General features: G+C 47.9%; 1 protein-coding gene and 1 pseudogene across 1 annotated transcript; both read left to right on the forward strand.

Annotated features, from left to right (window-relative positions):
* LOC116502605 overlaps positions 1–15,292 on the forward strand; it is a 108,783-nt pseudogene that overhangs the window by 54,058 nt on the left and 39,433 nt on the right.
* On the forward strand, positions 9,640–10,727 carry LOC116503430 (zinc finger protein 24-like). Its single transcript, XM_032209838.1, has 3 exons — positions 9,640–10,006; positions 10,269–10,383; positions 10,489–10,727. The coding sequence occupies exons 1-3, from the start codon at positions 9,692–9,694 to the stop codon at positions 10,608–10,610; spliced, it is 552 nt and encodes a 183-aa protein (XP_032065729.1). The 5' UTR covers positions 9,640–9,691; the 3' UTR covers positions 10,611–10,727.

The raw sequence follows: 15,292 nt of genomic DNA on the forward strand, positions 1-15,292 counted from the left end.
CTGGCCTCTGCATGGGAAAGAGCGGCAGGGGAACATGGGACCCCGGACTCCAACCCCGAAAGAAGACATGGCCCGCCTCCACGCATGCCTCCTTTGCATGGGCACAGCAGCAACTCACAGAACACGGGAACCTCGTCTGAATCCGCATCCCTGCAAGGCTTCTCGGCAGCCTCCGGGTCTCCCGCAATGGTCCCCGCCCCGGCTACCATGGATGGTGGTGGGAAGGCTTAGATGCGCCTTTAGTGTCCCCCAACTAAATACCCAGGAATCACGTGTCTTGCATTAGCGGAAGAGGCTAGCGCATGCTCAGTTCTGTCCTGAAACTGAGAGCTCCCCCTGGTGGATTCTAAGCAAAAGTGACAAGAGGAGAGCGTCTGAGAGGAAGAGCAAGGCAGGGATGATGGGCATGGGAGTAGTGGGGGGAAGCCTCCCTGCCTGAGAAAGCCGCTTGGGCACTTCCAGAGGCGGCACTTTCTCCCTCTCCCTCGGGAGAAACTATATAGCAATAACAATTCCTCTTAGACTTATCTACCACTCCACAATGCTTCATAACACTCTCTGAGCAGTTCACAAAGTCAGCAGATTACAAAACAATACAATAGCAGAGTTGGAAGGGACCTTGGAGGTCTTCTAGTCCAACCCCCTGCCTAGGCAGGAAGCCCTATACCGTTTCAGACAAATAGTTATCCAACATCTCCTTAAAGACTTCCAGTGTTGGGGCATTCACAACTTCTGAAGCCAAGTTGTTCCACTGATTAATTGTTCTCACTGCCAGGAAATTCCTCCTCAGTTCTAAGTTGCTTCTCTCCTTGATTAATTTCCACCCATTGCTTCTTGTTCTACTCTCAGGTGCCCTGGAGAATAGTTTGACTCCCTCTTCTTTAGAGCAGCCCCTGAGATATTGGAAGACTGCTAGCATGTCTCCCCTAGTCATTCTTTTCATTAGACATACCCAGTTCCTGCAACTGTTCTTCATGTTTTAGCCTCCAGTCCCCTAATCCTCTTTGTTGCTCTTCTCTGCACTCTTTCTAGAGTCTCCACATCTTTTCTACATCGTGGTGAGCAAAACTGAATGCAGTATTCCAAGTGTCGCCTTACCAAGGCCTTATAAAGTGGTATTAACACTTCACTTCAGATTGTCCCCAGCAATCTTGGTACTCATTTGACCTCAGAATGCTGAAAGCCTGAATCAACCATGAGTTGTTCAGGATCGAGCTCCTAGCTGTGGCAATTAGCTTGTAGTACTGCATTCTAACCACTGCCCCATGATGTCTCTACATATTTTTACCATATTTTTTGGACTATAAGATGCTCTGAAGTATAAGATGCCCCCAATGTTGGAGGAGGAAAACAAGAAAAAAAATCTGCCTCTGCCTCGCAACAATTTACCACCTTGCAGCAAACAGCATACAGCGTGGTCAGCTTCAGCACAGCCTGATTTAGTAGTAGCAGCTGATTGGTTATAGGATGTGTTCTGACTCCCCCTCCTTGACGGCTTGTTAACAAACGCAGGCAGGAAACTTAAAAGGAAGGCTTTTCTTTATCAGTTCACAGTTCAAACTGGCTTCTAGCCCAGAAATAACATAAACATAAATCTCTGATAAGAATTCAAAACAAAAGCTCTTACAAACGCTGCCCTTCTTCTACTGTCTCCCCGGATCAGATTTACATGAAAACACCAAAGCATTTATCCAAATGTAACAGGCATAATCACGAGTAATAAGCAAGCAATATTGTACCAGACATGGAACACACGAAGGAACATTGACTCCAGCGACTGGAGCGTGGCGGCATCTGTCCTTTTATCTCCAAACCTCCTCCCACAAGCCCCAGCTGCATACTGAATTTTGTATCCCGAAAAAGCTCTCAGCAGAACTGCTGAGTCACAACACTATCCCCCACCGCAGGGCCCTTTCCCCGGGGTCCGATGGTCGGGATGACGTGTCCCCAAGATGACCTGCACCCATTTCCCTTGGTGCCTTTTTCATGAATCCCAAACCTCTGGAGGCATAGCCCCCTTGAATCGAACTCTTTCAGTATCCGGTGGCCACCATGTTTCCTTCCGCCCTTCCCGGCGTCGACATCCCATCCAGGGACATCCACCCTCCACAAGCCCGACTCACCACCCCTCCTACCGTCGGAGGTTGATGGCAGCTCTACCGACTGCGGCCGAGCCTTCACTCCCTGTCTAGGGTACTCCACCCTCTGCACAGCCAACCCACCAATCCCCTTTCCGTCGGAGGTTGACGGCAGCTCTACCGACTTCGGCCGAGCCTGAACACCCTGTGTAGGGACCTCCACCTTCTGCAAGGCCAACCCACCAGCCACCACGCAATCCCCTCCCGCAGAACCCTTCCCCCGATTTCAATGATCGGGGTGCGGCCCAGAAGGGTTGGTGACGGCCTCCCCGGAACACAGTCCAAGACCCTGGCACCCCACTGGGAACCTAGAGACAAAGTCCAGAGTTGCGGGGACCGGAGTCGACAAAGTCTGAAATCTCAGCAGAGTTCTTGTTGTAGACCTAGCCCAATGACATTGGGCACATGATTGCACGCACCTCCGTACATCATCTTTCAGATGGGGCCACCAAAATTGACGGGAGGCCAGGCGCAACGTCTGAACAAACCCCCAATGTCTTGATGCAGACGCACAATGAATCTGCGACAGCACCTGTCGACGGATGTGCCCTGTGGGAACATAGAGCCGGCCCCGACACTTCAAAAGATCCCCTTCCAAAGTCCATGGGGACGGCGGCCTCACTTCCACCTTTTGTCGCTCCACCCAGTTGTCACCACGCTGCGCATCCCATACCAGAGACTGCATGCTTCCGGGATGACAAACGGCAGCGCAGGTTGTAACAGGTAGAAGAGTCCAAGGTGGAAGTGAGTTCGCAGAGTCGGAGTTCTTTACTTTACTCGGCAGGGCATCCGCCCTGGGACTCCACACACCCCGAACGCACGCTATCCTGTGCGAACGGGGTAACACGGCCGCACCAACGTGCTGGTTGTCCGACTTGATCGTGCGTTGCTGAGGGACGGTTGCAGTCCGTGCAACCCTTCGGTTCTTCTTGGGGCAGCTCCCTGCCAGGTGTCCAAGATCCCCACAGTAAAAACACAATCCCTCTGCACCTCTTCTGTCCATCTCTGTCTGTGACACCCGAGGTCGGACAGCACCCAACTCCATGGGCTCCTCCCAGTCCACAGCAGTCTCTTGCTGAACTGGCATGCTGGTGGTTTCCTGGAATACCCGGCAAGGCCTTCGCCTCTGCAGCCGGGCGTCTATCCGGAGGCACAGGTGAACCAATGTGTCCAACGTTGGTGGCCTGTCCACCCTCGTCAGTTCATCCTGCAAGGCCTCAGACAATCCATCTTGGAACGTGTCCATTAAAGCAGGTTCATTCCATGTGGAATCTTGGCTATGTAGCCTGAATTCAGACACATAATCCTGCAATGACCCAGTCCTCTGCTGCAGTGATTTCAAACTTCTGGCAGCCGTTTCCCCTTTGATCGGATCTTCAAACATCCGTCTGAAATATTGGCAGAAGCCCTGGAAGTCATCCAACAAAGGGCTCTGCTGGACTAACAAGGGGGTAGCCCACTGGGCAGCTGTGCCTGAGAGCAAACTGATCATGAATCCCACTTTTGTCCGGTCAGTGGGAAAGTCCTCCGCTCTCAGGCTAATAAACAGCTGGCATTGTCCCAAGAATGCTGCAAACATGGCCAAACTCCCATCATATTTATCTGGCATGGCAATTGAACACTTCCTCCTTGGCTGGGGGGGTCTTGCAGCTCTCTGCAACTGCTGAATTTGGTCTGACAGGACAGCCATCTGCTATGCGAGCTGCGTCTGGGCAGCATGCAATTGCTCCATAGTTAATGGAGGCTTAAATGGCTGGAGTCAATCTGTTCTGACCCCCCCACACTTGATGGCTCGTTAACAAACGCAGGCAGGCAACTTAAAAGGAAGGCTTTTCTTTATCAGTTCACAGTTCAAACTGGCTTCTAGCCCAGAAATAACATAAACATAAATCTCTGATAAGAATTCAAAACAAAAGCTCTTACAAAGGCTGCCCTTCTTCCACCGTCTCCCCGGATCAGATTTACATGAAAACACCAAAGCATTTATCCAAATGTAACAGGCATAATCACGAGTAATAAGCAAGCAATATTGTACCAGACACGGAACACACGAAGGAACGTTGACTCCAGCGACTGGGGCGTGGCAGCATCTGTCCTTTTATCTCCAAACCTCCTCCCACAAGCCCCAGCTCCTCCCACAAGCCCATACTGCATACCGAAAACACTCTCAGCAGAACTGCTGAGTTACGACACTGAATTTTGTATCCCGAAAAAGCTTTCAGCAGAACTGCTGAGTCACAACAGGATGTGCCTCTCGAAATATCTCCGATAAGCTGTTCCAGGTTGCAGGGATCGTTGCCGCCTATCGCCATTGCAGCCTCTTGCGGGGATCATTGCCACCTATCGCTGCCTCCGCAAGCCCCATTTTAAGCCACCATATGTCCCGTTTTTCACCTCCGTGCATATCCGTTATTGGGCTATTCCAAGCGGCCAGGATAGGTGATGGCGGCAATCCCTGCCGCCTGCAAGAGGCCAGAAATGGGGCATGCAGAGGCCAGAAATGGGGTGTGTGGAGGCCAGAAACAGGAAATTCTGAGGCTAAAATGGGGCACGTGAAGGTGGCGATAGGTGGTAGCAGTGATGGGTGGAGGCGATCCCCACAACCTAGAACAGCTGATTGGAGGTATTATGGAAGGGAGAAACAACCTGCAATCATCTGCTCCTGCTAAATCAGGCTGTGCTGAAGCTGACCAGGTTGTTTGCTATTTGCTGCATGGAGGTATATTGTTGGGAGGCAGAGGCTGAAGGGTGGAAACTGGTTGGTGGATGGGGTTTCTATGCTCTCTATGATGTACAGACATTTCCACCAACCTTTTGGGACAGGAAAAGTATGTCTTATAGTCTGAAAAATACGGTGGGTGTGGACACATTGTGCCTTCCTGATCCAAATGAATCAAGGTTGAATCCAACAAAATGAAATTTAATGTGCAGAAAAGTAAGATTTTACACATGGGCAGGAAAAACAGATTACACGAAAGCTGGCTCAAAAACAGTAACTGTGAGAGAGACCTTGGAGTCCAAATAGATGATTACTTAAGCATTAATCATCTGTGTGCCGCAGCAGCCAAAAAAAGGCTAATACAATCTTTAGTTGTATAAATGGAGGCATAGAATCAAAATTATGTGAAGTACTAGTCCCCTTATAAAGCATCAGTAAGGTTACACCTGAAATACTTCATTTAGTTTTGGTCATCCCATTACAATAAAGATTTTGAGACTTTGGAAAAAGTGGAATGAAGAGCAGCTAAAATTATTAAAGGCCTGAAGATTGAAACATATGAAGAAAAGTCCCTGGATTTGGATAGTCTCGGGAGAAGAAGGATTAGGAATGACATGATAGCAGTATTCCAGTATTTGAGAGGCTGCCACAAAGAGGAGGGGATCAATTTATTTTCCCAAACACCAGAGGGCAGGATAAGAAAACATGGATGTAAACTAATGAAGGAGAGAAAAAACCTGGAATTAACAAGAATCTTCCTTACAGTGGGGACAATTAACTTATCAATATCTTTTTTAAAGTGAGGTCTCCAGAACTGGATAAAATATTCCAAATGGGATATGACTAAATAGTGGGTTAAGACCTCCTTTTTCCTGATGGTAATACATTTGGTGATGCGTCCCAGAATTGTGTTTGCCTTCACAGCTGCCCGGTTACACTGTTTATTCATTTTGCAGTTATCCTTTTCTCAGTCCCATGGTAACTTTGTCCATACAGTTGTGTGAAAAAAGCGCTGCTTGAACTCATTTGCTCAAAGACAAAATTGTTCTAGTGTTGTTGAAACATGCATACCTTTCCGCAAGTGGGTGCAATACCGTAGCTGCCGGGCTGACGTTCCAAGGAGCACGCGGAGGAATGCAATCAAGCCTGCCAGATGCACTGGGCTGCTGTGCAGCCTCCTGCTGCATCCCAGCTATGGTGGCAGGGGTAGGCAAAAACAGCTCCGGCAATGGGAAGTGTGGGGAGCAGGTTCATTGGTGGATGAGGTTTGAGGTAGGGGGCTGAGTGCACAGGGGCTGCAGTGTGGTAGTGACAAGTTGGGTTGCCTCATAAATATATTTGGCTGAGAATGCATATACAATTCTTGGTTAACTCTTTTGTATTTCCTATAGGTGTGTAATGATCTAGGGAAGGTTAAAAAAAAAGGTGCCCAAACCCTCACAAGTGGTAGCTGAGAGATGAAATGACTAATGAAAAGGCAAAGCATTTAGCACATGATGTTTCATTTGTGAACCCCAGATTTTTGAAGGTAGTATGGGCATGGCCAATGGTGGGAGTGGCCACCTGCATGGGTATGGCTATCTTGGCACCATTCCCAAATTGCTGGTATTTCTCCTGTTTGCATTGGGTAGACCGGGCTGAAGCCACACTGGCCTGAGGTCTCCTCTTCACATTGGGTAGACCTGGCTGAAGCCACACTGGCCCAATGCTTACTCTTCACATTGGGCATACATGTTCGAAGCCTCACTGGCCCAACGTTTGCTCATCACACTGGGTAGATGGGCCAAACCCACCCACTTTGCATTTCGAAGACTGGGCTGAAGTGACGTGGGTTGCCCCCTTACATTTTACAGGACAACCCTGTGCGCCGGATCCAACCCACAGGCCTTGTGTTTGACATCCCTGATCTACAGCATCTTTTACTGGAAATATTTCTTCTTAAGAGATGCAATCTTGGAGTGGGAGGGAAAGAACTGGCGTTGGCCCTCTGCCCTGTCAAAAATATGTAAAGCCTTTTCTGCTATTTCACTTGGGGCTTTTAGAGGAGTGCATAGTCATGAGGTTGGTTAAGGCTTCAAAGGCCTTAGGTGTTAGATTTCAAAGTAACGCGACTGCACTTGTATACTGTTGCTCTTTAATTCCACTGTAAAAATAGGACAAGCTGAATATATTAATAGATAGTAGAAATACACCGAAGGGAGGCGTAGAGGGATAGAAGAAAGAGGGGTAGAGAGGGCGGGAGAGAGGATTGGAGGGAGGGTGAGAAGGAAGGGAGGGAGTATACCGGGAGAGAGGAGTGGTAGAGGGGGAGGGGATGTAGGGTAGAAGGGAATGATGGAGGGAAGATGGAAAGTTGGAGGGGGGCGAAAGAAAGGGTGTATGGAGGGTCGAAGAGGTACATTGGGTTTCTATTTTGGGGGGTATTGTTGACAAGAGGAATGGCTGTGTTTATTGTTTAATGTTATATGGCCCCGGTTATGCACAGTATATATGTGACTGTACGAAAATGAAAATGGATAAAATAAAAACACATTTACACAAAAAATATGTAAAGCCTTTTCTATTTCACTTGGGTATTTTAGAGAAGTGCATAAGCATGAGTTTGTTTTAGGCCTCCCTTTTAATTAACGTTTATTTTCAAAATTTAACAATCCTTACCTCTATTTTAAATATATATGCTTATTTTTTATTTTTATAACATTTTGTCTGAACACCACACAGAGTCCATTGGTGAGGGAGATGGGAAGTTTCTAAAATATGTGTATATGTGTCTGTGTGTGTGTGATAGAGGGCCGGTGGATTTGGAGATAGATTGATTTAGTTCGATGATAGATTATATAGGATGGAAAATCATATAGCTAGATATAGCTAATAATGATACTTAGACAAATATGGATAGAAATATTAGATGATAGATAGACTATAGATTGATAGAGATGATAGCTGGATAGATCAATAGACAGATGAATACATATACATAAATGCATGTAGAGAATAGATAATGATAGATAATAATAGATAAATGGAGATGGATGGATGGATATATGAGAAACATCCTATGTGCCCTGGGATGGATGGATGGATGGATGGATATATTAGATTAGATAGATAGATAGATAGATAGATAGATAGATAGATGATAGACAGAGAGATAGATATATAGATAGATAGATAGATAGATAGATAGATAGATAGATAGATAGAAAGAAAGAAAGATAGATAGATGATAAACATCTTAAAGGTGTCCTTGGTCAGACTCTCCTTTGTGATGCTGCACAGGATCAGCACACAAGATGTGAAACTTGGGGAGAAACAATTCAAAGAAATGAAGATCTTGGTAAACAAATATGGATAGAGTTATTAGATGATAGATAGATGATATATTGATAGAGATGATAGCTAGAAAGATTATCTATTGATCTTTCTAGCTATCAATCTATTGTCTATCTATTAAGACAGACAAATACCTAGATAAGGATAGATGATGCATATATGAATATTCATAGATCAACAAATACATGGCAAGAGAGTAGATAGATAAACAGACAAATGAATAGAGGAATGGATGGATAGATATTTATTTATTTAGTTCAGGGGTAGTCAACCTTTTTATATCTACCGCCCACTTTTCTATCTCTGTTAGTAGTAAAAAAATTTAACCGCCCACCGGTTCCACAGTAATGGTAATTTATAAAGTAGGGAAGTAACATTACTTTATAAAAATTATAAACCAGAGTTACAGCAAACCCCTACCGCCCACCATGAAAGCTGGAACGCCCACTAGTGGGCGGTAGGGACCAGGTTGACTACCACTGATTTAGTTTGTCACACATGTACAAGATAACAGGAATAAGAATAAACATGAATAAGAACACAGGAAATGGGTACAAATAAAGGGGGATATTAGGACAGGGACCTTAGGCATGGTTATGCATGAACCTAATAGATGAAAAAGATGATAGATGATAAACATCATAAAGGTCCCTTTGGATGGATGATGGACGGATGGATGGAGGATAAACATCTTAAAGGTGTCCTTGGCCAGGCTCTCCTTTGTGATGCTGCATAGGCTCAACACACCAGATGCAAAGAAGACTCTTTGGGCAGAAAAGATTCAAAGAAATGAATTCTGAGGTAAATTTTACCTCAGATGAGGTTGGTGAAACTAGGGCCGGAATGGCTTCCCTTCAGCGGGAGAGAGAGGGGCATTCCTGTAAATGAAGGAGCAGGGAAACCTTTCGGATGCGGGGGGGAAAAGCAGTCCCTTTGGGGAAGCCCCGTTTATTTTCTGCTTCTCTCCGAGTCTTTCCCGCCCTTACGGGGAATCCTGTAATTTTAGGCAGAATCCTCCAGGGGGCGACCTCGGCCAAGAGAAGGTAACGCCAGGAGCTTCTCCATTGGAGGAAGCGTGACATCACAACTGCTTGCCGCCGCTCTAGGACCGTGTACTCGCTCTCCTTAATCCTGAGAGGCGACAGGAGATTCTTGCGGCGGGAAATCCAGAGGTGTCCCGGGGGAGGGGGAGGGGGGCAAAGGGAGGCGAAGGAGGGATGTGAGAAATCGAACAAGAGCTTCCCCTTTGGGCCACTAGGGGGCGAAGGTTTCGGCTGCTTTCCAGGGGAGGCTGCGAACGGAGGGACATCCTCGAGCCTTTTCCTCTCTAGAACGCAGCGCTCGCTCTCCTTAACCCTTGGAACTCCGCAGGTGCTGAAAAGGCTGCAGGAGCGATTTGCATGGGAGGCGTGATGGTGGGTGGGGGCTCTTGCCAGGGAGAGAGAGAAAGAGAGACACGTGTCCAGCTCTCCACCTGGTTGAATCCCGGATCGCATGCAAGATGGATGAAACCATCCTCCATTCAGAAGTTCAGCCCTGCAACTTCAGGACCATCCAATACCAGGAGGCTGAGGGTCCCAGAGAACTTTGCAGCAAGCTCCACAACTTTTGTAGGCGATGGCTGAGACCAGAAAAGCACACCAAAGCCCAGATGCTGGACCTGGTTGTTCTGGAGCAACTCCTGGCTATCCTTCCTCCAGAGATGGAGGGCTGGGTGCGGGAGTGTGGAGCAGAGACCAGCTCCCAGGCGGTGGCCCTGGCAGAGGGCTTCCTCCTAAGCCAGGCAGAGGAGAAGAAAGAGCAGGTTGAGTTGCAGGTGAGACACACTAGTCTAGGGAGCTCAAAAGGGAATGAAGAATATGTTTGAATTCTTTACTCTTCCTTCCCAATCTTCCCTGGCATTCATAAGAGGTGGAGATGTTCCACCAATTCCTGTAGGACATTGTTCCATTGTTTTCTCACTCAACCTCACTGATGGATATTGGAGGCTTTGAGGTTGACTTCCAAATAGAGAAATCCACTTTATTTCATGTGATGTGCATTAATACTGCTTCTTTTTTCCTTCCTCCTACTTGAAGTGCTGCACTGTGGAGATCAGAGATCCTGCTGGAAAGAAGAATCCATCAAATCCCCCTCAGGAGCCATTTTTCAGGAGGATCCCTTGGGAAGAACCAAGTCAGGACACCTCAAGAGGTAGTTGAAGGATTTCAGATTATCCATCTGTCTTACCTTCACTATCTTTTGTTTTCTATAGAATATCTCCTCCTATTTTGTTAATTAAGCTTTTATCCCTTACAGAGATACAAAGAATGAAGTTTTCTGGTTTTAACGATAGAGCTCAAGCAGTGTTTGAACCTCCAAATCAAGTAAGAAAGGGGGAAATTGTTAGTTTTGTATTCTCCCTTTGCTTCACTAAGTAAAGTGGGTGTTCAGAGTGCTCTTTTCTTCTATTTCCCCTCCTTGTTTGGGCTGGATTATTTTTGTGTTCCTGAGAGACATAGAAAGCATAATAGGAGGTTCAAGTTGCTTTCAATACAGTTTCCTCCGTAGAATATTACTGGCTCATGATTAAGGTGACCAGATTTTAACATTGGTAAAGAGGGACACCATTGACCGGAGGGGGGGGGGTTTCTTGATTAAATTTTTTTTTAAAATCGGGACTTTTTAGTTAATGCTACCTTCAATCCTCATGAAGGAATAATCCAATTGAATTGATTAGGAATAAGATGTTCTGATAGAATAAATGGTCTATGGTTCATTTATTTTTATTTTTATTATTTATTAGATTTTTATCCCACCTGTCTTATTTTTACAAATAACTGAAAGGCGGAAAACATACCTAATCTGCCTTTTAATATTTTCCACATAACAACAACCCTGTGAGGTGGGTTGGGCTGAGAGAGAACGACTGGCACAAAAGCAGGACTCAAACTCATCTTCCCTTGGTGTGTAGGCCAGCCCTTTCTCCACTACACCAAAAGGCTCTCATTTAGTAGAAAGACACGGAAGAGGGTTTTTTTAGTGTAATGAGGGAAATGGGGGGAATCTCGGCTTGAAGCAAGGTTTCTGGGATAGGGTCTTTCTTTTTTGGGTTGGCTTTAATGCCCATCTCTTGGCCTTCTGGGAGTTCCCCCCCTGGGAAGGAAGCTTTCACAGAAATATTATTTTTGCTCCACTGGAAAAGGCCAAAGTGAGAGGGAAAGGAACTGATGGTGGAGGAAGATGAAAAGTGAACTTTTATCACATTTACTTTTCTCGCCTGCTTAATTATTTTTATTAGTTTATCAGAATATAAAAGACAAAAAAATGAAAATAAGGGGAAATTAAGAGGGGAAAAAGGGAAAAAGGAGAAAGTGTGTGGTAGAAGGAGAAAAGCGGGGGGAGGCAATGACTTCTGACTCTTTTTTAGCACAGTACAATATAATAACATTACAACCTCAACTTTTTTCTTTTACACAATAATATATACTACCCAATTCTATAACAACAAACTATCTAATCAGGAAAACCAAAACCACAATTTCATTTTTTCCACCACAAGCACAACATTTAAAAGTGGTTTCCACATGGAAATTAAAATAGATATGTTCTTTTCTTTGAATAAAGCAATCAGTTTAACCATCCCTACTTTTCATCTTGCTGTGATAAATAACATATAATTCTGTTCACACCTATTAATCTTTATAGACTATCATGATTTATATTAAAAAGGGGAAAACCTTTTTTTACATCCATTTTAAAACTCTAAATTTTCTTTAAAAATATTTAGCAAGAGGGAAATGCATAAGGAAAATGCCCCCTTTTTCCTGTGCTTTATCTCAGTTGCTATGGGGTCCCTCCCCCCGGCTGAAAAGAACCCCCTTAACAACTTTGTAAAGTTCCTTTTACTGCTCAGTTTGGTGCCATTTCCATCAAAGATTTGGAGTTTCTTCTTCTTTCCTTATGGTTTTTTTTTTAATGGTTTTATTAAACACTTATAGGCCGCCCTTTTCCCTGAGGGGACTCAGGGCGGCTTACAATAATGAGGGAGGGGAGTGCAAGACAAGACATAAAAGAAAATGTGAGTAAAAAAATTAGCAATAAAAGTACAACATTCACTCAGCATTCGGGCGGGGAGAGAGTAAAGTCCTATCCCCAGGCCTGACGGGATAGCCAGATCTTGAGGGCCGTGCGGAAGGCCTGGACGGTGGTGAGGGTGCGAATCTCCACGGGGAGATTGTTCCATAGCGTCGGAGCTGCAACTGAGAAGGCTCTCCTCCGCGTAGTCGCCAGTCGGCACTGACTGGCGGATGGAATTCGGAGGAGGCCTACCCTGTGCGATCTGATGGGACACAGGGAGGTAATTGGCAGAAGGCGGTCTCTCAAATAGCCAGACCCACTACCATGGAGCGCTTTATGGATGGTAAGTAAGACCTTGAAGTGCACCCGGAGATCAACAGGTAGCCAGCGCAGCTCACGGAGGATCGGTGTTATGTGGGCGAACCACGGTGTGCCCACGATCACTCGCGCGGCCGCGTTCTGGACTAGCTGAAGTCGCCGGATGCTCTTCAAGGGCAGCCCCATGTAGAGCACGTTGCAGTATTCCAGCCTAGAGATCACAAGGGCTCGAGTGACTGTTGTGAGGGCCTCCCGGTTCAGGTAGGGCCGCAACTGGCGCACCAGGCGAACCTGGGCAAATGCCCCCCTGGTCACAGCTGACAAGTGATGGTCAAAACTCAGCTGTGGGTCCAGGAGGACTCCCAAGTTGCGGACCCTGTCTGAGGGGTATAAATTTTGCCCCCCCAGCCTGATTGATGGAACAGTAGCCAAATTGTTGGGAGGAAAACACAACAGCCACTCGGTCTTTTCTGGGTTGAGTACCAGTTTGTTAGCTCTCATCCAGTCTTTAACAGCCTCAAGGCCCCGGCCCATCACGTCCACCGCTTCATTGAGTTGGCACGGGGCGGACAGATACAACTGTGTATCGTCCGCGTATTGATGGTATTTTATCCCGTGCCTCCGAATGATCTCGCCCAGCGGTTTCATGTATATGTTGAATAGTAGGGGGGATAAGACCGAACCCTGCGGCACCCCATAAGTTAGGGGCCTCGGGGACGATCTCTGCCCCCCCAACAACACCGACTGCGACCTGTCCGAGAGGTAGGAGGAGAACCACTGCAAAACAGTGCCGCCCACCCCCACCTCCCGCAGTCGTCGCAGAAGGATACCATGGTCGATGGTATCGAAAGCCGCTGAGAGGTCAAGGAGAACCAGGATGGACGCATGACCTCCATCTCTGGCTCTCCAGAGATCATCGGTCAATGCGACCAAAGCGGTTTCTGTGCTGTAACCGGACCTGAAGCCGGACTGGAAGGGGTCAAGATAGTTAGCTTCCTCCAAGGTACGCTGAAGCTGGAAGGCCACCACCTTCTCAAAAACCTTCCCGACAAAGGGGAGGTTAGAGACTGGACGGTAGTTATTAAGTACTGCTGGATCCAAAGACGGTTTCTTCAGGAGGGGTCTCACCACCGCCGCCTTAAGCGCGGTGGGGAAGTGCCCCTCCCGAAGAGAGGCGGTAATGACCGCCTGGATCCAGCCTCGTGTCACCTCACTGCTGTTGGCAACCAGCCAGGAGGGACACGGGTCCAGTATGCAGGTGGAGGCACTCACAGCTCGCATAGCCTTGTCCACATCCCCGGAGGCAACATCCTGAAACTCAACCCAGAGATGGTCTGCCAAGTCATTCCCTTGTGTCTCGGCTGGATCTGCAGGAGTGGAGTCCAGGTCCGATCGAAACCGAGCAACTTTGTCCGCCAAGAACTGAACATATTCCTCAGCCTTACCCTGTAGGGGGTTCCCCGTCTCCCTCCTATTTAGGAGGGAGCGGGTTATCCTAAACAGGGCGGCTGGGCGGGACTTGGCGGACGCTACCAAGGAGGCAATGTGTGATCTTTTGGCTGTTCTCAAAGCCCGAATGTACTCCTTGGTGCAAGCTGTCAACAGTGCTCGGTTCGACTCGGACCTATCGGACCTCCACAGGTGCTCTAGGCGTCTCCTCCGGCGCTTTATCTCACGGAGCTCCTCGGTGAACCAAGGAGGCCTCCGTGAGCCGCTGACTCGGAGGGGCCGTAGTGGCGCAATCCGGTCCAGAGACCCTGATGCTGCCGAGTGCCAGGCCGCAGCAAGAGTCTCCGCGGAACTGTGGGCGAGAGCATCTGGAATAACCCCAAGTTCCGTCTGGAACCTAACAGGGTCCATTAGTCGCCTGGGGCGGAACGATCTGGTCGGTTCCTCCTCCCTACGGTGGGGGTTTGGCCTCCGGAAGTCTAGCCTCAGTAGGCAGTGGTCTGACCACGACAGGGGAATGATCTCATTTCCCCTCAGACCAAGATCATAACTCCACTGCTCCGAGAGGAATACGAGGTCGAGTGTGTGCCCCGCTGAGTGGGTAGGGCCTCGGATTACCTGGGTCAAGCCCATGGCTGTCATGGAAGCCATGAACTCCTGCGCTCCATCAGAGCGTTCACCGAGCAAAGGCAAATTGAAGTCCCCCAGAACCATAAGCCTAGGGAACTCAACTGCTAGCTCGGCTACTGACTCGAGGAGCGAGGGGAGGGCTGCTGCAACGCAGTTGGGAGGCAGGTACGTTAGCAGCAAGCCCACTTGACCCTTGAGGTCCAACTTCACTAGTAGGGACTCACACCCGGCAAGCTCCGGAGCAGGGATCCTACGAGGTACTAAAGACTCCCGGACTACAATAGCCACACCGCCACCCCTTCCCTGGGCTCTCGGCTGATGAAGCACCTGAAATCCGTCTGGGCACATCTCTACGAGGGGGACTCCTCCCTCCGTGCCCAGCCATGTCTCAGTAATACATGCCAGGTCTGCCCCCTCATCTAAAATCAAGTCCCGGACGAGGGGAGCCTTATGAACAACAGACCTGGCATTTAGCGACAGCAGCCTGAGACCAGGGTCCTGATTCCTCACGCCATCTGACCTTGGAGTGGGACTCATAGGGCCGGAAGGAGGGATCTCTGTGATGTAGCGAGCCCTCCTTCCCCGGTAATGGCCAGCCCTAAAGTCCCCGCCATATCTGCCTCTCCCTGTTAAGACCGCAATGCTC

This window comes from Thamnophis elegans, chromosome 2 (assembly GCF_009769535.1).
Source record: "Thamnophis elegans isolate rThaEle1 chromosome 2, rThaEle1.pri, whole genome shotgun sequence".
NCBI classification, from domain to species: Eukaryota; Metazoa; Chordata; class Lepidosauria; order Squamata; family Colubridae; genus Thamnophis; species Thamnophis elegans.